This window comes from Hemicordylus capensis, chromosome 7, assembly GCF_027244095.1.
Source record: "Hemicordylus capensis ecotype Gifberg chromosome 7, rHemCap1.1.pri, whole genome shotgun sequence".
In the NCBI taxonomy this organism is placed as follows: Eukaryota; Metazoa; Chordata; class Lepidosauria; order Squamata; family Cordylidae; genus Hemicordylus; species Hemicordylus capensis.
This window is the reverse complement of record NC_069663.1, coordinates 12,125,452-12,146,855: the sequence shown is the minus strand read 5'-3', so window position 1 is coordinate 12,146,855 and position 21,404 is coordinate 12,125,452. Positions and strand designations below refer to the sequence as shown.

Below are 21,404 nucleotides of genomic sequence, written 5' to 3'. Positions count from 1 at the left end.
TAGACAAATTCATGGAGGACAGGTCTATCTGTGGCTACTGGTGAGGGCTATAGGCCAACCCCAGCCTCAGAAGCAAGAATACCACTTCCAGGGGAGTAACAGCAGGGGAGGGGGCAATTCCTGCTTGCTACCGCAAGACCAGTTGTCCTCCCCACAAAGCCCTGCACCTCGGCTTTTCTTGAGGGCTGCACATTTCTCTCCAAGAGTCTCCCGAGCCACCCTTCTGCTCTTCTTCACTCACAGCTTCTTTGGGAAACTTTTCCTTTTGGCCATGTAGAGAGGTGCCCCTTTCCATCTGACAAACTCACCAGCTTTCAACCATTTCACACTTCCCGGGCGGAACGGCTGTTTCCAGCTCAAAAAAGGCACCACCTCCCTTCCACACCCAAACGGCAAAGCTTCTCACCTGTCCACGACATCTGGCATGCCCACAACCTCCACCGTGCTCTCCTCCTCCTCTGCTGGGGGCTCACTGATCACTTCTAGATCTCCCAGGCTGGCTCGCTGCTTCAGAGACAACTCGCCTGCTTTGTTGTAGAAAAGGTGATATCTAGAAATCATCTCATAGATTCATTTAAAAAAAAATCACACAGAGTCACAAAAACATCAATGGAGCTTCCATGTTCAGAAGTAGCATACCACTAAGTGCTGGATGCCAGCAACAAAGAGGAGGAAATCATTCCATTCTCCATTCGTGCCCTACCTGTTGGCTTCTTGGAGGCACCTTTTCTTATCTGCCCCCCTTCCTCCTTTTCATTATGTGTCGGTCTTTATTTAGATTGCAAGCCTGGAGACAGGGCCTTGACACAGAGGTGCACCTAGGTAATTTTGAACCCTGGACCTAAAGGCCTTGCGGGGATGTGGGGTGCTGCCACCAGCAGATAAGCGGCAATGCACTATTTTTTACACCAGAGCATGCTCAGGAAAAGCTGGGAACTCTTTTTAGGTCACATTAATTTATATCACATTAAGCATGCTCTGCATTTGGAGGGCCTCCCAGACCTGTGTGGGACTGGACCTCCACCCGGAAGTCTGGTCCAAAGAATGCTATTGCCTTGACATTAAATTTTATGTTTGTACAGTGCCTTGCATTTCAGGCTCTTCAGAGAAAGAGAGTGTTATATATTGGGGGAAAATCTGGTTGGTCATCCCTGTGGGAAACAGGGTGCTAGTCCACATGATCTTGGTCTGATCCAGCACAGCAATTCTATTGTCTTAAATATATTTATTCCCTTTGGTTGCAGGTAGCAGGGGAAGAGGATTCCTGAGGCAGGGCACCAAATGGTTTTCCAGTTTTTCAAGCAGCAGCAGAGAGAGAGAGGGAGGGAGAGGGAGGGAGAGAGAGGTGTGAAGTGGCAAGGAGTACATGGCTGCCCCACTGATGCCCTAGACAATTGCCTCATCTTGCCTCATGGAAGGACTGCCCTCGAGTGGAGGGAGCTCAAGCCCTTAGCAGTTTTGAAAGAAAGGGTTTTGCTGCAAGGATAGCCACAGGACAGCTCTGCCCCTTACCTCTGGGCTTCTTCTTCTTGCGGATAGAAGCCCGGACAATGTCAGAGCCAAAGTGGTTGTGTTGGTGCCGCTTGGAACGGACGTCACAGAACCAGTCTCCAGAGAGGATCTTCAGCCAGCTGGGATCAGAAACGGACTGGCGCAGCTTACTTGAAGCAGGAGGGACAAAGAGAAGTAGACAGGTTGGAAGGAACGCTTCCTGGGACAGATTTACAAGTCTCTTCATGAACACAGAAATATTTGAGATTGCTGAACACTGCAGGATCTTAGGGAGGAGAGCTGGTCTTGTGGAAACAAGCATGAATTGTCCCCCTTGCTAAGTAGGTCCAGCCTGATTTGCAATTGAACGGAAGACCACATATGTAACCACTGCAAGATATTCCCCTTACGGGGCAGGGCCACTCTGGGAAAAGCACCAGCCTGCTTGCACGCAGAAGGTTCCCTTCCTGGCAAGTTCCCTCCCTGGCAGCATTTCCAAGATAGGGCTAGGAGAGACTCCTGCATGCAACCTTGGAGAAACTGCTGCCAGTCTGTGTAGACAATACTGAACTAGATGGACCAATGGTCTGACTCTGTATAAGGCAGCTTTCTATGTTCCTACAGATCTATATATATTTTTACTTACATTAATATACTGCTTCTCCTCCAATGAGTCCGTAGTGGTTGTGAGGTTTATGTTTATCCTCACAACCACCCTGTGAGGTAGGTTAGGCTGGAAGATTCGAATTTAGGTCTTCCTGGTCCAAATCCAAGGCTCTAATCACTACACCACACTAACTCTCCCTGTTGTATTCCATGATCCAATCAGTTTGCTCAAGATGCAGTTATGCAGTCATAAAGGTATGCACATGTGATTTTGTACCAACTCATGTATTCTTTATTCTAGGCTGAAGGGCTGCAAATCTGGAATTTGCTGGAGTGGTGTGGATATATGGGGATTCAGTTAGCAGATTCCCTCCCTGGCATCTCCAGGTACGGCTGAGAGAGACTCCTGCCTGAAACCTTGGAGAGACTACATGTGAGCCCTGTAAGATATAAGGGATGGGGCCACTCTGGGAAGAGCAACTGCATGCTTGAATGCAGAAGGTTCCAAATTCCATCCCTGGCAGCCCCAAGATAGGGATGGGAGAAACTCATGACTAAGACCTTGGAGAGCTGCTGCCAGTCAGTGTAGACAATACTGAGCTAGATGGACCAATGATCTGACTAGGTAGAAGGCAGCTTCCTGTGTTCCTATAATTGTACTTCACATCTGCACAGAGGACTCCCATACCATTTCACAAGCTAATTTGCAATTCTCATCAAGCTTGTTCTTAAAATGGTTTGCCATGAGGTTTGGGGGGTCTGTTGATCGAAAAAGAGAAGTCTGTTGTGTCCTTGGGAACAGAGAACTAGTTGTAATGCTTTTTGGATCCTGTACATTGGCTGACATCCAAGCAGACACTGCATGCGTGGAAGAATATTTCTTTCCTTTGCTGTCATCTATGCCTCCCAAAAACATGTCCGAGGGTCCCATATCCTTCAGAGACATAATTTCAAGAGGCACAGACGACTGTGGTGGGCAGGGAACTGGAGAAATAGGTGAAAATCCCCCCATTGCACATATGAAATGGTCTTCTGCATATGCAATGATAGTTTGAATGTCAGCCATTATTTCCAGCAAGTCAGGGATATTGCGAAGTGCATCCAATTACAGGAATATTTTGAAGTGCATCCAGTTACATTATTTTCACCCACTAATATAAACACACACACACACAAAGCTGTGAGAGTTATGCCCAATCAGTATATTACAATCTTATGCAGCATTGTAGTTAAAAGGCTGAGCTACAAATGAAGAAATCCTGGTTCAGCCCTTGTCTCTACACGGAATGAGGCTGTAGCCTCACACCTAGAACTGCAGCCGCAGGGGTCGACCAAGGCACCCTGTTAAGAAGACTTTGGATAAATTCATGGAGAACTGGTCTAACAGGAGGACTAGTCAGAGGGCTACAGGCCACCTCCAGCCTCAGAAGCAAGATGTCTCTAAACACCAGTTGCAACAGGGGAGCAACAGCAGGAGAGAGGGCATGCCTTCACCTCTTGCCTGTGGGCCACTGTTGGAAACAGGATGCTGGACTAGAAAGGCCTTGGGCCTGAGGCAGCAGGGCTGGTCTTATGGGAAACAGAACGCAGCTCTCTTAGTGGAGCCAGCCCATCCACCAGGAAGACCCAGGGGGCAACCTAGGGCACCCATTCTTGGGGGTGGGTGGGCACTGCCACCTGCCCAAGTAAATGAATTGTATTTTGATGGATGTGGGTGCCATGCCATCCTGCGCCGCAGTATCCAAGTTTTGAGGGGATACCTCTTGGGCAATGCTGCCTGCCTGGCTAAGAGAAAGGGAATGATTTGCTGTGCCACTACCAGTGCACATTTCCCTGGGAGATGGTTGAGTGGGCAGCGCCCTCCTCCTGGCCGGTCTCTGGCTTGCTTTTCTCCTCCACCCCCCTCAGCGCACTCTGTCCCCACCACTTCCCTGCCTCTCCCCATTCGGCTCACGCAGGGCCTCCGTCTGGTTTCTCAAGAGCTTGGACCCAAAACAGGAAGTAAGTGGTGTGCCTTAAAACTGCTTCTCAGGGAGACAGAGAGGTTGCTTGGCCCCAAGGGCTGCAGAGCCTGCACGGTTGCTGAGGGGAAGGAGCAGGCTCGTAGCCAGTCTAAAAGCTATGGGAGGGTACCAAAAAAGAGGGGGGTACACAGCTTGCAGGGGGCAAGGCTTGCCCTAGACCCCAGGATGTGCACAAAACCGGCAAAGCTGGCTCAGCACAAATCCAAACTGGATTCGAGCCAAGATGGCCCTGTCCAGTTCCGTGCACCGTTGAACCGGGCCCGGTTCGATCTGAACCGGGCCAATTCAAAGGGGCTCGGAGCTATACTGGTAAAGTGGAATCCGGTGAGTCCCCTTTACCAGAAAAGGGCAAGGAGGAGCAGGCAGCTCTCCTAAAAGGTAGATGGAGTGGGGAAAGAGGAAGACATTACCTTAAAAGTGCTGCCCCTGGTGGCAGCTGTGACAGAGCGGCTGGGTGGGGGCAGTGGCTCCCCCCCCCTGCCAGCTTACCCAAGTAGGTAGGGCCAGTTCAGGCCCAGTTCACGCCTCTGAGCAGGCATGGAGGTCACTAAAATGGCCTCCAAACATGTGCAGAGGACATTTTAGTGACCTCCATTCCTGCACACAGGCCCGAACTGGCCCTGCCTACTCCAGGTGAGGCCGGTGGGAGCCGCTGCTACTCCCCCCGCCATGGCCGTACATAAGAACAACCTTCCTGAATCAGGTCCTAGACCCATCTAGTCCAGCATCTTGTTTCCCATGGTGGACCACCAGTTGCCTCTGGGAAGCCCACAGGCATGAAATGAAGGCCTGCCCCCTCTCCTGCCATGGCTCCCCTGTAACTGCGATATAGAGGCATCTTGCCTCTGAGGCTGGAGGTGGCCAACAGCCACCAGACTAATAGACCTGTCCTCCATGAATTTGTCCAAGTCCCTTTTAAAACCATCCAGGCTGGTGGCCAGCACCACATCCTGTGGCAGAGAACTCCACAGGGCAAGTCCTGTTTCTTAGCCCAGGTTTGTCAGGAATATCGCCACGTGGACAGCTCTAACCTGATCCGCCCCTCCTCAGACGTCCGCAGCTGTGAGTCTCTCTGTAGCACCTCTGCAATGGCGTTCTGCTCCTCCTCGGTTAGGAAGCTGAGATCCAGCAAGGAGTCCATGTCGATCTCTGGATCCATGGGAATTACTTAGTACAACGCTGCCAAGTCGACACCATCAGAGTCCAAACACCGCGGTCTCCGTGAAGCTCTGCCAGGTACAGCCCATTAAGACGTCGCCTCTTCACATGAAACGTGGGGGTCCAGCCAGGAGACCAGGATCATTGGTATACATTTTGCCATAGGCACCGAAAACTCTCTCATATAGGGAACCATTAAGTTCTAGCGATGCTCCATGAACCATTACTCTCCATCGTGATCACCTGTTGAGAGGCCAGGCCACAGACTCCTACAAAAGGAAGGAGACAAAACAAAACATTTTAACACCTCTCAAACACGGCACACTTGGATGTCTGTTTTATACCAGTTTCCAGCATCAGGAATTCCGCCAAAAAGCTTGAAAACTGCAATCAGGGGAAAGGGGAAGGAGTGCGATTGCTAAGAATTCAGATTCTACTAGCTGTTGTCATTTTAATCGACAATTTATCTTTTTAACTGCTTGCTGTAGTCACGCCGAGTCCTTTTGGACCTGTTCAGGCAATATTTCATCCACTGGGCCTACCACACACAGTCAGGATGTGTGTGTGCTTTGGGGGACATTTTTGTTCAGAAGGAACACAGGAGAACCTCTGTATTCACGGGGGTTCTGTTCTCTGCTACTAATGCAGATATACGGAAACCGAGAATACAGAGTCAGTAGGGCAATGCAAATTAGGGGGTTACGTTCCCGGTGGGTCCCAAAAATTGGGGTTAAAGGCCCTAGAAACAAGGGTGGAAGTTGCCTACTGTGCATCATGAATCCAGCAGCACCCCTCAATATATATATATAAGATCAGCTGGAAATCACAGGTTGTGGGGTGGTGGGGTTTTTTTTGGCAAATGGAGCCATTTTGAGGCTCCCAGAAACTACCTCAGAGGTCATTTCCAGCCACCCCCAACCTGCAGATACATAAGCTTAACCCTTTCCTCCCCATCCCCCCGCATATACTGAGGTCGCGTGTCAATTACCCAGCCATGAATACATGAAAGCATGAATACTGAGTCCGCAATTAACCAAGTTCTCCCATACATAAATAATCCTCATCATAATAGCACTTGCCTATTTGCTTCCTTATTTCCCCCTCCCTCCTTCTCGTTTCCCCAGTCTTATTTCCCCACTGCTAATATCAGATTGTAAATTCCTTTGGAGCAGAGACCCTCTGAGACTGTTATGCTGGCCTGCTCAACTTTGCCCCCCTAGCTGTTTTTGGACTACAACTCCCATAATCCCCAGCTTCAGTAGCCAATAGGCAGGGATTATGGGAGTTGTAGGCCAACATCTGCAGGAGGGACGAAGTTGAGCAACCCTGTTGTTAAGTGACATGCAGACTAACACTGCAGTATAAATAAAATGAGGATTCGAACATCCCTGACCGGTGCCATAGCTCAGTAGCAGAGCTTCTATTTTGCATGCAGAAGGCCTCAGTTTCAGTCCTCGGTATCCCTAGATATAGCTGGGAAAGAACCATGCCTGAAACCCTGGAGTGCTGCTACCAGTCAGTGTGAGAAATACAGAGCTACAGTAAAAAGACCAAGGCTACAAAAAAAAGAGACCTCAGTACAAAGGTAGTTTCCTGTGTTCCCATGGAAGCCACATGTTCTGCCCTAGAATTTCTTCCCAATTCCAGGGGAATGGGACTGGCTATAGTTATCCAGTATGAGGCTGGGATGGGGAAATACACCATATTTATCTGCACAGAAGAAAACTCTGGATTTAAGATGACCTCCTTAAAAAATAGAGGTTACATACAGTTTACACCTGCATTTACCTGAAAGAAACATGACTCAAATTTAAGATGATCCCCTAATTTCTAACATCAAAGAACTTGGAACGCCCCCCACACACCCCAATTTCTAACATCAAAGAACTGGTCTTGGATTTGAGTAAATATAGTACGCTATGCATGCTCAGAAGTCCTCCTTTATTATGGCTTCCCACATGCAGGGGGAATCCCTGCTATTTAATCTCTGATCTCCACTATTTAGCATTAGTTGTTAGCTGCTCAAGCAATGACAAGGAACCAAATAAATCTTTCCTGGTGGAGCTCCTTATTGTTGATCCAATTCTTTCTGCAGAATGGGAGAGGAATGTGTGCTTATTCGTGCAACTAAACTCAAAAGTTTAGAACAATAAACTTTTGTCTACAGCAAACTGAAGAGTTCCTACAGATCAAGTTTTCCCAAACAGTTTGGTGCTCCAAGTTCTGAGAAATAAACGTCCAATGAATAGCAGTACATTTTGCACGCACTATGAATGAGGAGGCATCTACAAATCTACTTGCCAGCTAGTCAGGGGTGAGTGAGCCCAGCCCACTGGCGAGTAGGACACCTAGCACCACAAGAGATCTCATCAGAGGTCTCATTTCCGCTGCTGTTTTGGAGAAGGTAAGGAACAGAAGGGATCCTTCCTGAGCAGTAGGAGAAGGCTCCCACTGTTTCTCACCCTCTCCATATCCCAGTGCAAATGGCAGAAGACCCACTTCTCTCCTAAGCCCTCTGCCAGTGTACCAGGAAAGGGTCTGAGGCAGGGCTGCTTGGCCTACAATTGCCATAATCCCAAACTATTGGCCATTGTGGTTTGGGATTATGGGAGTTGTAGTTCAAAAACAGCTGGGGGACCTAAATTGAGCAGGCCTGGTTCTGAGGGAAGAGAGAGAATTGGTGGTGACCACAAATAATGGCTGGCTAGTGAGCCAAGAATACATCTGTGGATCTCCGATTATGAATCACCGATTTGCCACTCTGACTGAATTAGCCCATTATCTTCTAAACACAGTACAGCCTACATCACACCAGGGACTTCTTGTCAGTTTCATGCAATGCTGTCTGTTTCCTTCCTTTTAAAAAGTAGTTATTTGTACTTGTAGCTTGTTCTTCCTCCAAGGAGCTTCAGGTGAAAAGCAGGGGACTCTCCACTTTTTCCAAGGGCAAACAAGGAACATAGGAAGCTGCCCCATACAGAGTCTGACCATGGTCCATCCAGCTCAATATTATCTACAGTGACTGATGGCACCTCTCCAAGGTTTCAAGCAGGAGTCTCTCCCAGCCCTACCTGGAACCTTCTGCACGTGAGAGTCCGGAGGTGGGGCAGGGGCAGGGGCAGGGGCAAGCGCGGGCTGTTCCTCCTCCTGGATTGAGCCAGTTCCCATTGGAATATGGGGAATATTCCCAGGGAGGGGTATTGGATTGCTGGATTTGCCCACCGCCTCCCCAAAAGAGTCCTGCAGACACCTATGCTTCCCTGCTAACTGAACAAAGAGGGACCTTTTAAAAGTGGTGATTCGCTATATTTAGCAGGGGGAGAGCAACTGGCCTTATCCATCCCCAGCACAGCATCCCTCCAGTGGCTGTTGCTGGTGCCTTGTGTTTCTGTTTTAAATTGTGAGCCCTTTGGGGACAGAGAGCTGTGGAATTTTTGGTTAATTCCATTTCTTGATCCAGGCCAGTTTCTGAATAGGGCTTTAGTTACTTGTATTCCAGTCTTGGAGCAGAGGCAGGGCTAACAAACAGCCAGCAGCAAGAGTCGGAAGGCAGTCTGCACTTGCCTCTCTGTACACAGTATCTATTTCATTAAACTGTTAGTATCCCAGATTCCACTCCACTACCTTGTCCTTGAACACCACAGCTCTTTCCCTTGGATACTGCAGGAGCCATTTCATTTCATTTCATTTCATTTCATTTATATCTATGTAGACTGCTTTGGGAGCTTTTGTTGAAAAGCAGTATATAAATATTATTCGTATTCAAGCAAACAGATACTCTACCACTGAACTACAACCCCCATCCTCTAAAAAGAATATCTTACAGCAGACAGGGCTCATGTGTCAAAATCAATCCAAATGAAAACCAGGACAGATCTGGCTTAATAAGGGGAGGCAAATAATGCTCACTGCAGGGTATAATGTGCTGTTTCATGGATATTGGCCGAGCCTAACAGAACACTTATTTATTTATTTATTTATTATTTATTAGATTTATATACCGCCCTTCCAAAATGGCTCAGGGCGGTTCACAGGACACTTGCATGTTGACCTCAGGCTAGCCCTCCTGGTTTACATCTCCTTGCCTGAACAAAGGAAGCCTTAAAGGGGCACCCTCCTGTCCCACGCTTGGGCACTCCTCCTCCTTAGCCTGTTGCTAGTCCTGACCTGCAGATAAGAACATTAGAACATAAGAACAGCCTTGCTGGATCAGGCCCAAGGGCTATCTAGTCCAGCATCCAGTGGGCCACAGTGGCCCACCAGATGCCTCTGAGAAGCCCACAGGCAAGAAATGAAGGTATGCCCTCTCTCCTCCTATTGTTGCTTCCCTGCAACTGGTATTCAGAGGCATCTTGCCTCCAAAGCTGGAGCTAGCCAGTGACAGACCTGTCCTCCATGAATTTGTCTAAGCTCCTCTTAAAGCCATCCAGGCTGGTGGCCATCACCACATTGTGTGGGAGCGAATTCCATAGGTTCATTATGCACTGTTTGAAAGTGTATTTCCTTTTTGTTGGTCCAGAGTTTCATTTCAATGAGGTTTGCACAGGAAAACTTCCTAGATCAGCATGGAGGGGAGTTCTGTTGGATCAGGAGCCTTGTAGATTCAAGGGGTGTGCCCATGTTAGCCTGGAGTAGTGAAGAGGAAAAAGGTGCTTTTTAAGAGCCTGAGAAACTAAAGATAAGAGAAATGCAAAAAACATTTTAAGAGTCAGGAAGTGGTTTTTGCATTCCTGTTGTCTTTAGTCCTTACCTTGTCAGCTTGTTATGGTACAGAGTGCCTTTCTTAGTGCATTTCCTGTATCTGATGAAACAGCCCTTGAGCGATAAACACCCAAGAAACAAGAAACCAACAGGGGCATTTTCAAAAGGAACATTAACATCACCTCTTCACCTGGAAATTAGTCTCTTTTGAATGTCACACCAAACAAGCTGGTTAGATTTTAATTGATTACAGTTGTATACTTCCCTGTCCTGGTATACTAACCTCTGAATGTTCCCCAGATGTACACACTCTCGCATACCCAGGGAGAATATATATAACCATGCTAAGATGTTGTGACCTATTCCCAAGAAGCCGGGACCCTGGCTAACCATGGGTTATGACATATAACTGCTTTTCTTGTGTAATTGTTTTCTTAAGAATAATTCAAGAATGTATAAATATGTTGCCTTGTTGTTGAGTCTCTGTCCTGCTTTGAGCACGAGCCAAGCAGCACCTTTGCTACTTAAGGGCAAATAAAACTTTGATCTTAAGTCCTCTCGTCTGGGCTGATTATTGGGCTCCATCCGCCCAGGAACGAACCTCCCCTATTGGGGTCAGGGGTGCCCCGATACTTCAACTGTGTGAAACAGGATGCTGGATTAGATGGGCCTTGGGCCTGATCCAGCTGGGCTTTTCTTATGTCTAACTTGGTTGGTAGAAGGGAGCTTCCTAACTTCCCTCTGTACACATATTCACATGCTACGTTACAACACATTCAAGCTTCCGGTTTTAATCCTGTCTATTTTGTCCTGCGGTTTTGTATATATTTGTTGTATTATTTATTGTTTTATTAAAGCAGTGTTATTTTACTGTAAGCTGCCCTGAACCACAGTGTGGCTGGAAGGGTACAACAGAAGTATTATAAAAACCTGATGCATTCAAATGCAGTAAAAGTGAGCAAGATATGGTGCATAGATACTTGCTAACTTTCACCAAAAGAAAGAAGGCTTCTACTTCACAGCTCTACCTGAAGATTTTCTAAAGCAGACTGCATCAAATTTTTATACGAATAGAAATACTATTTCTACTGTGTCCTTCCAACACACTACAGCTCAGGGCAGGTCGATTCAGACCTAGTCAAGACTCCCAGGCCAAACTCTCCTTTGGCCATTGTATAAGGAAGGCTTTCCACCACCAGGAAGACCTATAAGATCCGGAACTGGAACTATATTGGAGCCATTAGCCCAATATTTGGACTCTCTCTTACAACCTTTTGTAGAGACCAGTCAATCTTATATTAGAGATACCAAACATTTTGTTAGCATTATGGAGAAGTTTCAGTGTTTGGAAGACATTGTATTTATTACTTTGGGCGTTAATTCTCTATACACTTCCATTCCCCATGAAGGAGCAAGATCGGTGATAGAAATTGTCCTCAGCTCAAGAGTCACATTACATCCTCTGACTTATTTTTATTAGATTTACTAGATATTATGCTAGAAAAAATTATTTTTGTTTTGTATAGGTGTTCAAACAATCAGGCAAAAACTATGATGAAAGGATATCCCAAACCCACTGATAGGAATTCCATTTTACATTATGACAGTTTTCTCCCAAGACATATTACCATATACCATTTGGTCAATTTGTAAGATTGAAAAGGAATTGCACATCTTCTCAAGTGTTTAACCAACAACGAGCAGCATCTGCATCAACATCCAGAGGCTATCCCAAGCGAGTTATAGAGATGGCAAAGAAACTATCAGATGAAATTTCCAGATGTGAACTCTTTGAAAAAACATAATAATGATAAACCTAAGAGACGGTATTGGTCTCTTGAGTTTAGCTCCAAAGCTCGGCGCATTAAAAGGATTATTTTTAAACATTGGCATTTGATTCAAGATCTATCTGGGTGCCTCCGTATGTTGGATACCATCGTAAATATATCTTAAAATATCAGTTAGTCCATTCAGACATAGCCAGGACTCAAATCAGTACTACAGATGTAAGGGGACATTGGAAGTGTGGACATTGCACATGTTGTCATGAATGTTTACCTACGAAAGAATTCATCAATCCAGCTGATAAGAAAATCATACTTAAGACTTTTATTACCTGTCAATCCACAGATGTCATCTATGGATTGTCCCTGTGGTCTTTTTTATGTGGGTCAGGCCAGTAGACCTTTGAGAATCCGAATTACAGAATGTAAGAGTAAAATTAGAATTAAAAATATGGAGGCCCCCCATTACTGCCCACTTTATTAAATTTAAACACTCAACAGAAACAATGAGATTCTTTGCTATTGAAAGAGTAACAGTTAATACTAGGAAAGTGGGAGAGTTGAGTTCTAGACTAAACCAAAGAGAAGCCTTTTGGAGCTCTTCCATCTCCTATGGGACTTAGTGAAATCTATCTCCATATCTATAAAGGATCTATCTCTATCTCTATATATAATTCTCTAAGACGTACCCGTGGCTAATCCCAGGTGTGGCAGCTCTTGCGAGAGTTTGCAAGCGAGCTGCCGGGAGGTGGAAAGGAAAGCAGCAATGGGTGGGGGGAAAGCGGTGGCGTGAGAGAGAAAGCAGCAGAGGGCCCTCTCTCCTGCTGTTGCTCCCCCTGCAACTGGTATTCAGAGGCATCTTGCCTCTGAGCCTGGAGGTAGCCTATAGCCACCAGACTAGTAGCCACTGATAAACCTGTCTTCCATGAATTTGTCTAAGCCCCTTTTAAAGCCATCTAAGCTAGCGGCCATCCCCACTTCTTGGTCCTAAAATTCCCAGCCTTCAGTTTCATGGGTATTCATTTTGGAGACATACAGGTATAACCTATACTGAACCTTATGTTTTGGTTTGTTTGTTTGGGGGGTGGGGTTCATCTCAAATTCGGAGTCCTCTTCTATTTGGGTCAACACTAGTAGCTTCCAGAGAAGAACGCTGCTTAAGCTCTTGCCCAGTCCTTGCACAGGGGGGTTGAACTTCTTCACTGGGGAACAAGCTTTTTTTACAACACTTCCTGTCCCCGAAGCTACAAAGGGAAGCACCAAGCAGGAAAACCAGCTGGCAGACCATAGGATGCAATGCAGTTTGTGCAATGATCTGCAACAGATCTTGTGACGAAACAACAGCCCGGCCACATGGGATTTCTCTCCTCACCTGGGATGCTTATGAAGCCAGCAAAGGAATCGAAGCCACCCTCCTGACTCATACCCACATTGTAGCTGGCATGCTCAGTGCTTTCATTTTCAGCTCTGGGCTTGCCAAGGAGCTTGCCATAAACACACACACACACACCCCTACATCCTGGAGAAATTTCAATAGGTATTTTAATAGCCATCCAGAGTTAAATCTGCCTGGATCTTGCTGTGGGACACACACCCTGCACAAACACGGCCTCTCCCTCCTCCTCACACGCAGGCTCAGACATCTATGCACCTTTGCCAGCATTAAAATACAAGTGCACAACAAAGGTAAGGATCAACATAGGAACACAAGAGTTTGCCTTAGAGTCAAACCATTGGTCCATTTACCTCACTACTGTCTACACTGACTGGCAGCAGCTCTCCAAGGTTTCAGGCAAGGGTCTTCCCCAGCCCTACCTGGAGGTAGGGATTTGAATGCCAGGGATTGAACCTGGGACCTTCTGCATGCAGGCAGATGCTTTACCACTGAGTTACAGCCCTTCTCCAACTCACTTAGGAACACAAGAATCTGCTTTATACCGAGTCAGACCATTGGTCCAACTAGCTTAGTGCTCTCTACACTGACTGGCAGCAGCTCTCCAAGGTTTCAGGCACGGTTCTTTCCCAATCCCACCTGGAGAAGCCCGGGAGTGGGCCTGGGACCTTCTGCATGCCAAGCAGACACTCCATTACTGAACTATGGCCCCATTCCCTAAGTGGGATATCTTATAGAACTCACACATAGTCAACCATCCAAATGCAAATTAGGGCAGACCCCGCTTAGCAAAGGGAACAATTCATGCTCCCTACCACAAGACCACCACTTAATGGCACAACGGGGAAATGACTTGACTAGCAAGCCAAAGGTTGCGGGTTCAAATCCCTGCTGGTATGTTTCCCAGACTATGGGAAACACCTATATCGGGCAGTAGCAATACAGGAAGATGTTGAAAGGCATTATCTCATACTGTGTGGGAGGAGGCAATGGTAAACCCCTCCTATATTCTACCAAAGACAACCACAGTGCTCTGTGGTCGCCAGGAGTCGGCACACTTTACTTTTGCCACAAGACCAGCTCTCCTCCTGTAGTGTGAGAGATGCAAATATCCCAGTCATCACAATAAATGCTTGATTCAAGTGGGGGTGTGAAAATGCAACTACTCGCAGCCCTTTTTTAAAAAAAGGGACAAGCAATCTTCTGTAGCACCGAAGAAAGTGGCTGTGCTGTGAATCAGGAAGTGCTGAGTTCCAATCCCACCTCTCTGCTTCGATCTTAGCAAGTGGCCTTTGGCAAGCTACTCCTTGAATTTGTTAGAAGGGGCGGGGGGGCAGGTAAAGAGACCCTTAATGACACCAACAAGCTCCTCCCAGGTTTAGCTAAATCGCAGCCCGCTTGTAACATTCTGAAATTGGGATCTAATGCAGCCAACACAAAAGGTAAGGGGGCTAGGCCCACTCTCCCCCCCTCCCGCCTGCTCAATTCAAAATACTCTTCTCACATCTGCAACATAGTGATAGGAATACTGACCTACCTTGCAGTGTTGTTGTAAGGCTACAGAGATGATGTAGAGAGTGTGGCTTGAATCATCCAAAGGACTAGGAATCAAGCAGCACAGCCCTTCCTGTCTTAGGCAATTCTGCCCTGCAAGACCTCCCTTCCTGCCTGTGTGTGCACACACCTCCTCGCAGAAATCTTTGCTCCCTCTTCTGCTGTGTTAATGCGAACAAGATCTTACCGATAGGGTATTCCTGGACAGGGAAGCCTGTGTGGAGGACATGATTCCCAACGTGTCTTCTGCTTCACTCAAAAATAGAAGCCTATTCACATGTAGTGTTTAACACTCACCCAATGAGTGTACAGTATAGACAGATACAGAGCAGTACACAGGTGGAATTATTCACACATGATGCAGAAACTGTACCATGCATTTCAAGGGCCTGGGACCCATATTCACTTCTGAAATGAACACAGGTACAGTCATTCACACAAGGCCCATTCACATGTTATGTTCAACGCTCATACAACAAATGTACAGCGTATTCAGGTACAGATCTCTAGGCAGGGACAGCTATTCATATGTTATCCTGAACGCAGTTACAACAGCACATTTCCTATCTGTACCAAGCATTTGAAGGGCCTGCATCCAGATTCACTTTTAAAATGGACACAGGTCCAGTCATTCACACAAAAACATGTAGGAGTGTACAGACATCTGTACACTCATACAACAATGTCTGAATCGGGCTATTATGGAAGGGCTTTTTCATTAAGAAGCACGGGCAAAAAGTCTCTCTCTCAACGACAATAACTTCGATTTTTTTCCTCCCACCCTGTCCCCACAGCCAGCAGGCTCAGCAAGTTTCCTCTTGCACCTTGTGTTGGGAAAGGCACATGCTTATGCAAACTGGACAGAGGAAGCTTGCATAAGAGGCAGCCAGAAATATTATTTTCTGAAGGATGAGGCAACAGGCCTGCTTGACACAACAAGACAGAAGCAGAAGAGCTGAAAGAGAGGCCAACTGGGTGGCTTCTTCCAGGGCTTCCCAAACTTAGCTCCCTGGATGCTACTGGACTACAGCTTCCAGCATCCTCGGCCACAGTGGCTGGGGATGATGTGTTTGGACCCAATCAATTTATGGAACTCATTGCCACATGATGTGGCAATGGCCACTGGCTTCATTGGCTTGCAAGGGGGATTAGACAACTTTGTGGAGCAGGAGGAGAGATCTAACAATGGCTATTGGTCGTGCGGAACCTCCATGTTACACGGGAACATCAGCAGCTGCCTTAGACAGAGTCAGACCCTTGGTCCCTCTAGCTCAGTACTGTCTACCCTAAACTGACCAGCAGCAGCTCTCCAAGGCTGCAGTCAGAAGTCTTTCCCAGCCCTCCCTGGAGATGCTGTGAGGAACTGGACCTGGGACCTTCTGCATGCGAGCAGATGCTCTTCCACTGAGCTGAGACCCCTTCCCTTAAGTGCTCCCATGCCATTTACATGCCATTTCCCATCCAAATGCAAACCCAGGTGGACTCTGCTTAGCCAAGGGGACAATTCATGCTTGCTACCACAAGACCCGCTCTCCTCCCCCAGAGGCAGCATACCGCTGAACACCAATTGCTAGGAGGCAGCAGTAAGGGAGGGCTATTGATTTCATGCCCTGCATGTGGGATTCCCGGAGGTGTCGGATAGGTCACTGTGGGATAAAGGATGCTGGACTCCTCTCACATTCTTATGTCTTCTTCTCCACGTGAAGTGGGAAGTGGAAGAACCAAGAACCAATGGCCAAGAACCAATTCAGAAACAACGTTGCCCAGACCTCTTCCACCTCCCACTTCATGTGGAAAAGGCAATCGGTACACCCAAACATACCTCCCCATTTCTTTTAGGTGCTTTGTTTGCCTTCTTGGTCTCCCATCATGTTCCTTGAGCCGTGTATTTCATACTGCCTTTTGATAGCTTAAGCCAGGGGTTCCCAACCTTTGGAACAAGGATACTGTTGGACTACAATTCCCATCATCCCCAGCCACAGTAGCCTTCAGGCTTTGTAAACTGCATGGAAGAAAGTTGCATGATTGGGCATTGTGGCTGGACTACAACTCCCATTATTCCCAAACAGATGGCCGGTTATTTCGACAATGGAGATTTATGAACCACTTTTCAACAAAAGTCATGAAAGCGGTTTACATAGGGGGAAAAGAGATTATTCCCTGTCCTAAAAGGGCTCACAACCCTAAAAACCGTGAGGAAGACATAATCACCAGCAACAGCAATGCTGTGGGGCTGGATAGGGCCAGTTGCTCTCCCCTTGCTAAATTAAAGAGAATCACCACTTTGAAAAGTGTCTCTTTGCTCAGTTAACAGGGGAGCTAGTAAGGTTACACAAACTTCCTCCATCCATTTTATAATGGGCGAAGGCCACTGAGGCTGGGGATGATGGGAGTTGTAGTCCAACAGCATCTGGGGACCTAAGATTGGAAACTGCTGACTTAAGCTACCATCCAGTGTAGCCTCCATATTTCGATCCTACCCGAGGAAATTCTAGATTTGCAGCATTTCCACCTAGAATAGAGAACACATAGGACCATAGGAAGCTGCCATATACTGAGTCAGACCATTGGTCCATCTTGCTCAGTATTGCCTACACAGACTGGCAGCGGCTTCTCCAAGGTTGCAGGCAGGAATCTCTCTCAGCCCTATCTTGGAGATGCCAAGGAAGGAACTTGGGACCTACATGCTTTTCTCAGAGCGGCTCCATCCCCCAAGGGGAATATCTGACAGTGCTCACACATCAAGTCTCCTATTCATACACAACCAGGCTTAGCTACGGGGACAAGTCATGCTTTCTACCACAGACCAGCTCGCTTCCCAATAAGCACTTGTTCACAGAAAACAATACTTGCATACATTTATGACTTTGTATAATTGCATTCTGAGCAAACTACTTGGATGGTGGAATGTAAATTGCCCTGCCCCGAAGAAAAACAAGGTCTGCCATACGACAGCCAGCAAGGCACATCTCCTCCACCCTCAGAGTACAATGAGCATCACTAGGAAAGGTGCCAACATCAAGGACCAGGTCAAGGTCTCTCTGTATGTTCAAGGAGAAGTAAGGAAAGCCCTGCTGGATCAGGCCGAGGTCCATCTAGTCCAGCTATATCCTGCTTCACCCAGTGGCCAACTGGGTGCATCTGGGAAGCCCACAAGCAGGGAAAAAGAGGGCAACCACCCCTCTTTCTGATGTCCGGGGCATGCCCCCTCTGATTCCAATGTAAATACAGCATACAGCTATCCTCCCCAGTGAGGTTCGCCTGGCTTCATCATTTTGTTCTTTTAGATGCCAGCAAAAGACTTTTTTGTTCACTCAGGCCATTTAAATTTTAATTTTTAAAAAATGTCTTAAATATTATTTTGTATTGTATTTTGTATTCCCCATCCCCTCTTCTTGGTCTGTTATGATTTAATGTGTTGTGTGCTTTTATCTTTTCATGTATGTTGTAAGCCACCCAGAGCATAGTTTGTTATAGGGCAGCTAACAAAGTTCATTTATCATCATCATCTGGGCCAGTAGCCATTGATAGCCTTGTCCTCCATGATTCTGACTAATCCCTTTTGAAAACCATCTAGATTGGTGGCCATTGCCACGTCTGACAGCAGCAAATCCCATAGTTTAATGGCACAGTGGGAAATGACTTGCCTAGCAAGCCAGAGGTTGCAGGTTCGAATCCCCGCTGGTATGTTTCCCAGACTATGGGAAACACATATATTGGGCAGCAGCAATATAGGATGAGGCTGAAAGGCATCATCTCGTACTGTGCAGTATGACAGATGACCAAAGAAAAACCACAGGGCTCTGTGGTCGCTAGGAGTCAACATTGACTTGACGGAACACTTCACTTCAGGGTAAAGAAGCACTTCCTTTTGCCTGTCTGGAATCTCCCAGCATTTAGCTTCAATGGATGACCTGTGCAGCAGCTTGAGAAAGACAATGCTCCAGTCTAGAAAGACAATGCTCCAGTCTAGAAAGACAATGCTCCAGTCTAGAAATCCTGTCCAGGCTTTGCCCAACACTGACGCAGGAAGGCAGCAGCAGGAAAGGTGGACTCTGGATCAGTGCCAGCCAGCCTAGCCCTCTCAGGTGCAGCCTCCCTCCCTCCCGCCCTGCTGTGCTCATTTACCTGGGATAGGTAGAGAAGGAATCTCCCCACTTCTGCATTCCCTCGTGGCCTGCAGCCAGACCGAGTGCTGCCAAGGCAATTCACAGCCCTCACTGCCACACCTAATCAAGGGGTTCCGGTCAGCCCCCCGCCCCCACCTTGCCTCCCCAACCCCCACGGCCTTCAGGGAAGGCAGAGTGGTGGATGCTAGGAGAGCGTGCAAGTGATATGCAGGTCTAGGCTTGTCCTCCCCACACACCCCTATAGCATCAGAGTCTCTATTATTACAGGCTTCTCCGGGCGCTTGCATATCAAGGCACTGTGTGTGCCCTTCCGCTAAAGAAACTCAAACTTTTCAAACCAGAGTGCAAAACTATAAAAACATAGGAAGCTGCACTGAGTCAGACCATTGGTTCATCTGGAGCTTTCCCTGACAGCAAGCTTCACTGCGAGTTCAAAAGTGGATTTTTTTTTTTTTTACCCTGGATATAAATCAGGCTATACTCTAATAATGCACAATAAAAACCCAAATCGTGTGTGAAGTGCTCCCTTATAGCTCGCAGGGACTTTGGGGGAAAAGGGGCCAATATGTGAACACACACCCTCCACTCCGGAGGAGATGTGAACTAAAAGCCAGGTGTGAAAAACTGCCGTGTTCCGTATTTACTCTGACTGGCAGCAGTAAAGTTTCAGGCGGGAGTCTTTCCCAGCCCTACCTGGAGATGCTGCCAGGGATTGAACCTGAGACCTTCTGCTTGCAAAGCAGGTGCCCTACCACCAAGATATGACCCCATTCCCAACATTTCAGCTACAAGTCAGAAACGTTCATGGGAAGCTGCCTTATACCAAGTCAGACCTTTTGTCTATCTAGTTCAGTATTGTCTACACCAGTGTTTCTCAACCACCGGTCCGTGGACCAGTGCCGGTCCGCGAAGCGCTGGGTACCGGTACGTGAGGCATCACTAATTAAAAAATACCCACCCCCCCAAGAAAAACAATTTTGGGCCGGAGGGGGCCACCAGCTGCTCTCCAGAGCTCATTCCCAGGCACCCCTTGCTGCAGCGAGGACTGCCTGGGAATGAGCTCCGGAGAGCTGCCCACAATTGTTTTTTGGGGGGTGCCTGGGTGGAGGTGAGGGGGGCAACTCCCTTACTAATGGCTGGTCCAGGAAACTGTGCATGAATAATGTACCGGTCCATGACTCCAAAAACTTTGAGAAGCACTGGTCTACACTGAGATTTTAGAGCAATCTTTCTCAGCCCTTTCTGGTGACTGAACCCGGGAACGTCGGCATCCAAGCAGATGCTCTTCCACCGAGCTACAGCCCCAGACACTCAGGAGAATATTCTAACGCAGACAGAGTTCAACAACAACTATTTATATGCTACTTTTCAACAAAAGTTTCCAAAGTGGTTTACATAGAGAACTAATGAAATGGATCCCTATCCCCAAAGGCTCACAATCTACATGCTCACATCTAGTCCTACTTCCAAACGCATGTACAATATGTGTACAGTGTTTAGGATCATAGGAACATAGGAAGCTGCCATATACTGAGTCAGACCATTGGTCTATCTAGCTCAGTATTGCCTTCACAGACTGGCAGCGGCTTCTCCAAGGTTGCAGGCAGGAATCTCTCTCAGCCCTATCTTGGAGATGCTGCCAGGGAGGGAACTTGGAACCTTCTAAGGCTTCATCCCCTGAGGGGAATATCTTGCAGTGCTCACACTTCTAGTCTCCCATTCATATGCAACCAGGGCAGACCCTGCTTAGCTATGGGGACAAGTCATGCTTGCTACCACAAGACCAGCTCTCCTCTCACATTAGCCCTTTCCACACACTATGCTAACACACATACAACCTACGTACAGTATATGCACACAGAGGTGCTCTTGCCCCTGAAATTCTGGGCTGAAGTCCAGGGCTTCCACAGCCCCTGCCCACCCCCCCCAAATCCTCTTTAGTCTGTCCCGAGTGGTGTGGTCGCCCAACCAAGCATGAAGATGCTTAATCTGCAGTGGGGAGGGTGGGGGGGCTCCAAAGGCCTTTAGGTCCAGGCTCCAAAATTACCTAGGTGCACCTCTGTAGGCACGTGCAGTTATTCGTACTCTGGGCCTGTTTGGATACCATCTCATACAGGGAAGCTGCCTTATAATGAGTCAGACCATTGGCCTAACTAGCTCAATATGGTCTACACTGACTGACAGCAGCTTCTTCAAGGTTCAGGTCGGAGCCCTTCCTGGAGATATCCGGTCCTGAACCTGCAAACCTGATGCTCTACCACTGAGCTACAGTTCCAAACGCAAAAGTGGCATACGTGGGTCTCCCATCCAGGCACTGACCACACCAAGACCTGCTGAGCTTCAGCAAGGTGGCTGTGTTGTGGGCCCATAGACAATGCTCTGGAATTGCCCCCTGCCAAAAAAAACCCCCAAAAGAACAACAAACAACAAATATTTATATGCTGCTTTTCAAGTGTTCCCAAAGCGGTTTACACAGACATAAATAGAAGGGCTTCCTATCCCAAAAGGGTCCACAATCTCAAAAAGAAACAGACACCAGCAACAGCCACTGGAGGAATGCTGT

The 21,404-nt window shown here is 47.5% G+C and overlaps 1 protein-coding gene across 2 annotated transcripts in view; it reads right to left on the bottom strand.

The window, feature by feature from the left end:
• Positions 1-21,404, bottom strand: part of SYTL1 (synaptotagmin like 1) — a 52,345-nt gene that overhangs the window by 23,820 nt on the left and 7,121 nt on the right. The window contains exons 2-4 of one of the 2 annotated variants that reach the window (XM_053268260.1): positions 5,153-5,548; positions 1,513-1,661; positions 407-524 (exon numbers count right to left, since the gene is read on the bottom strand). In XM_053268260.1, coding sequence (XP_053124235.1) covers positions 407-524; positions 1,513-1,661; positions 5,153-5,280 — 395 coding nt within the window. In that variant the 5' untranslated portion in view covers positions 5,281-5,548. Of the gene's footprint in view, positions 1-406; positions 528-1,512; positions 1,662-5,152; positions 5,549-21,404 lie in introns of both variants that reach the window. The other variant, XM_053268259.1, reaches the window with a different exon arrangement.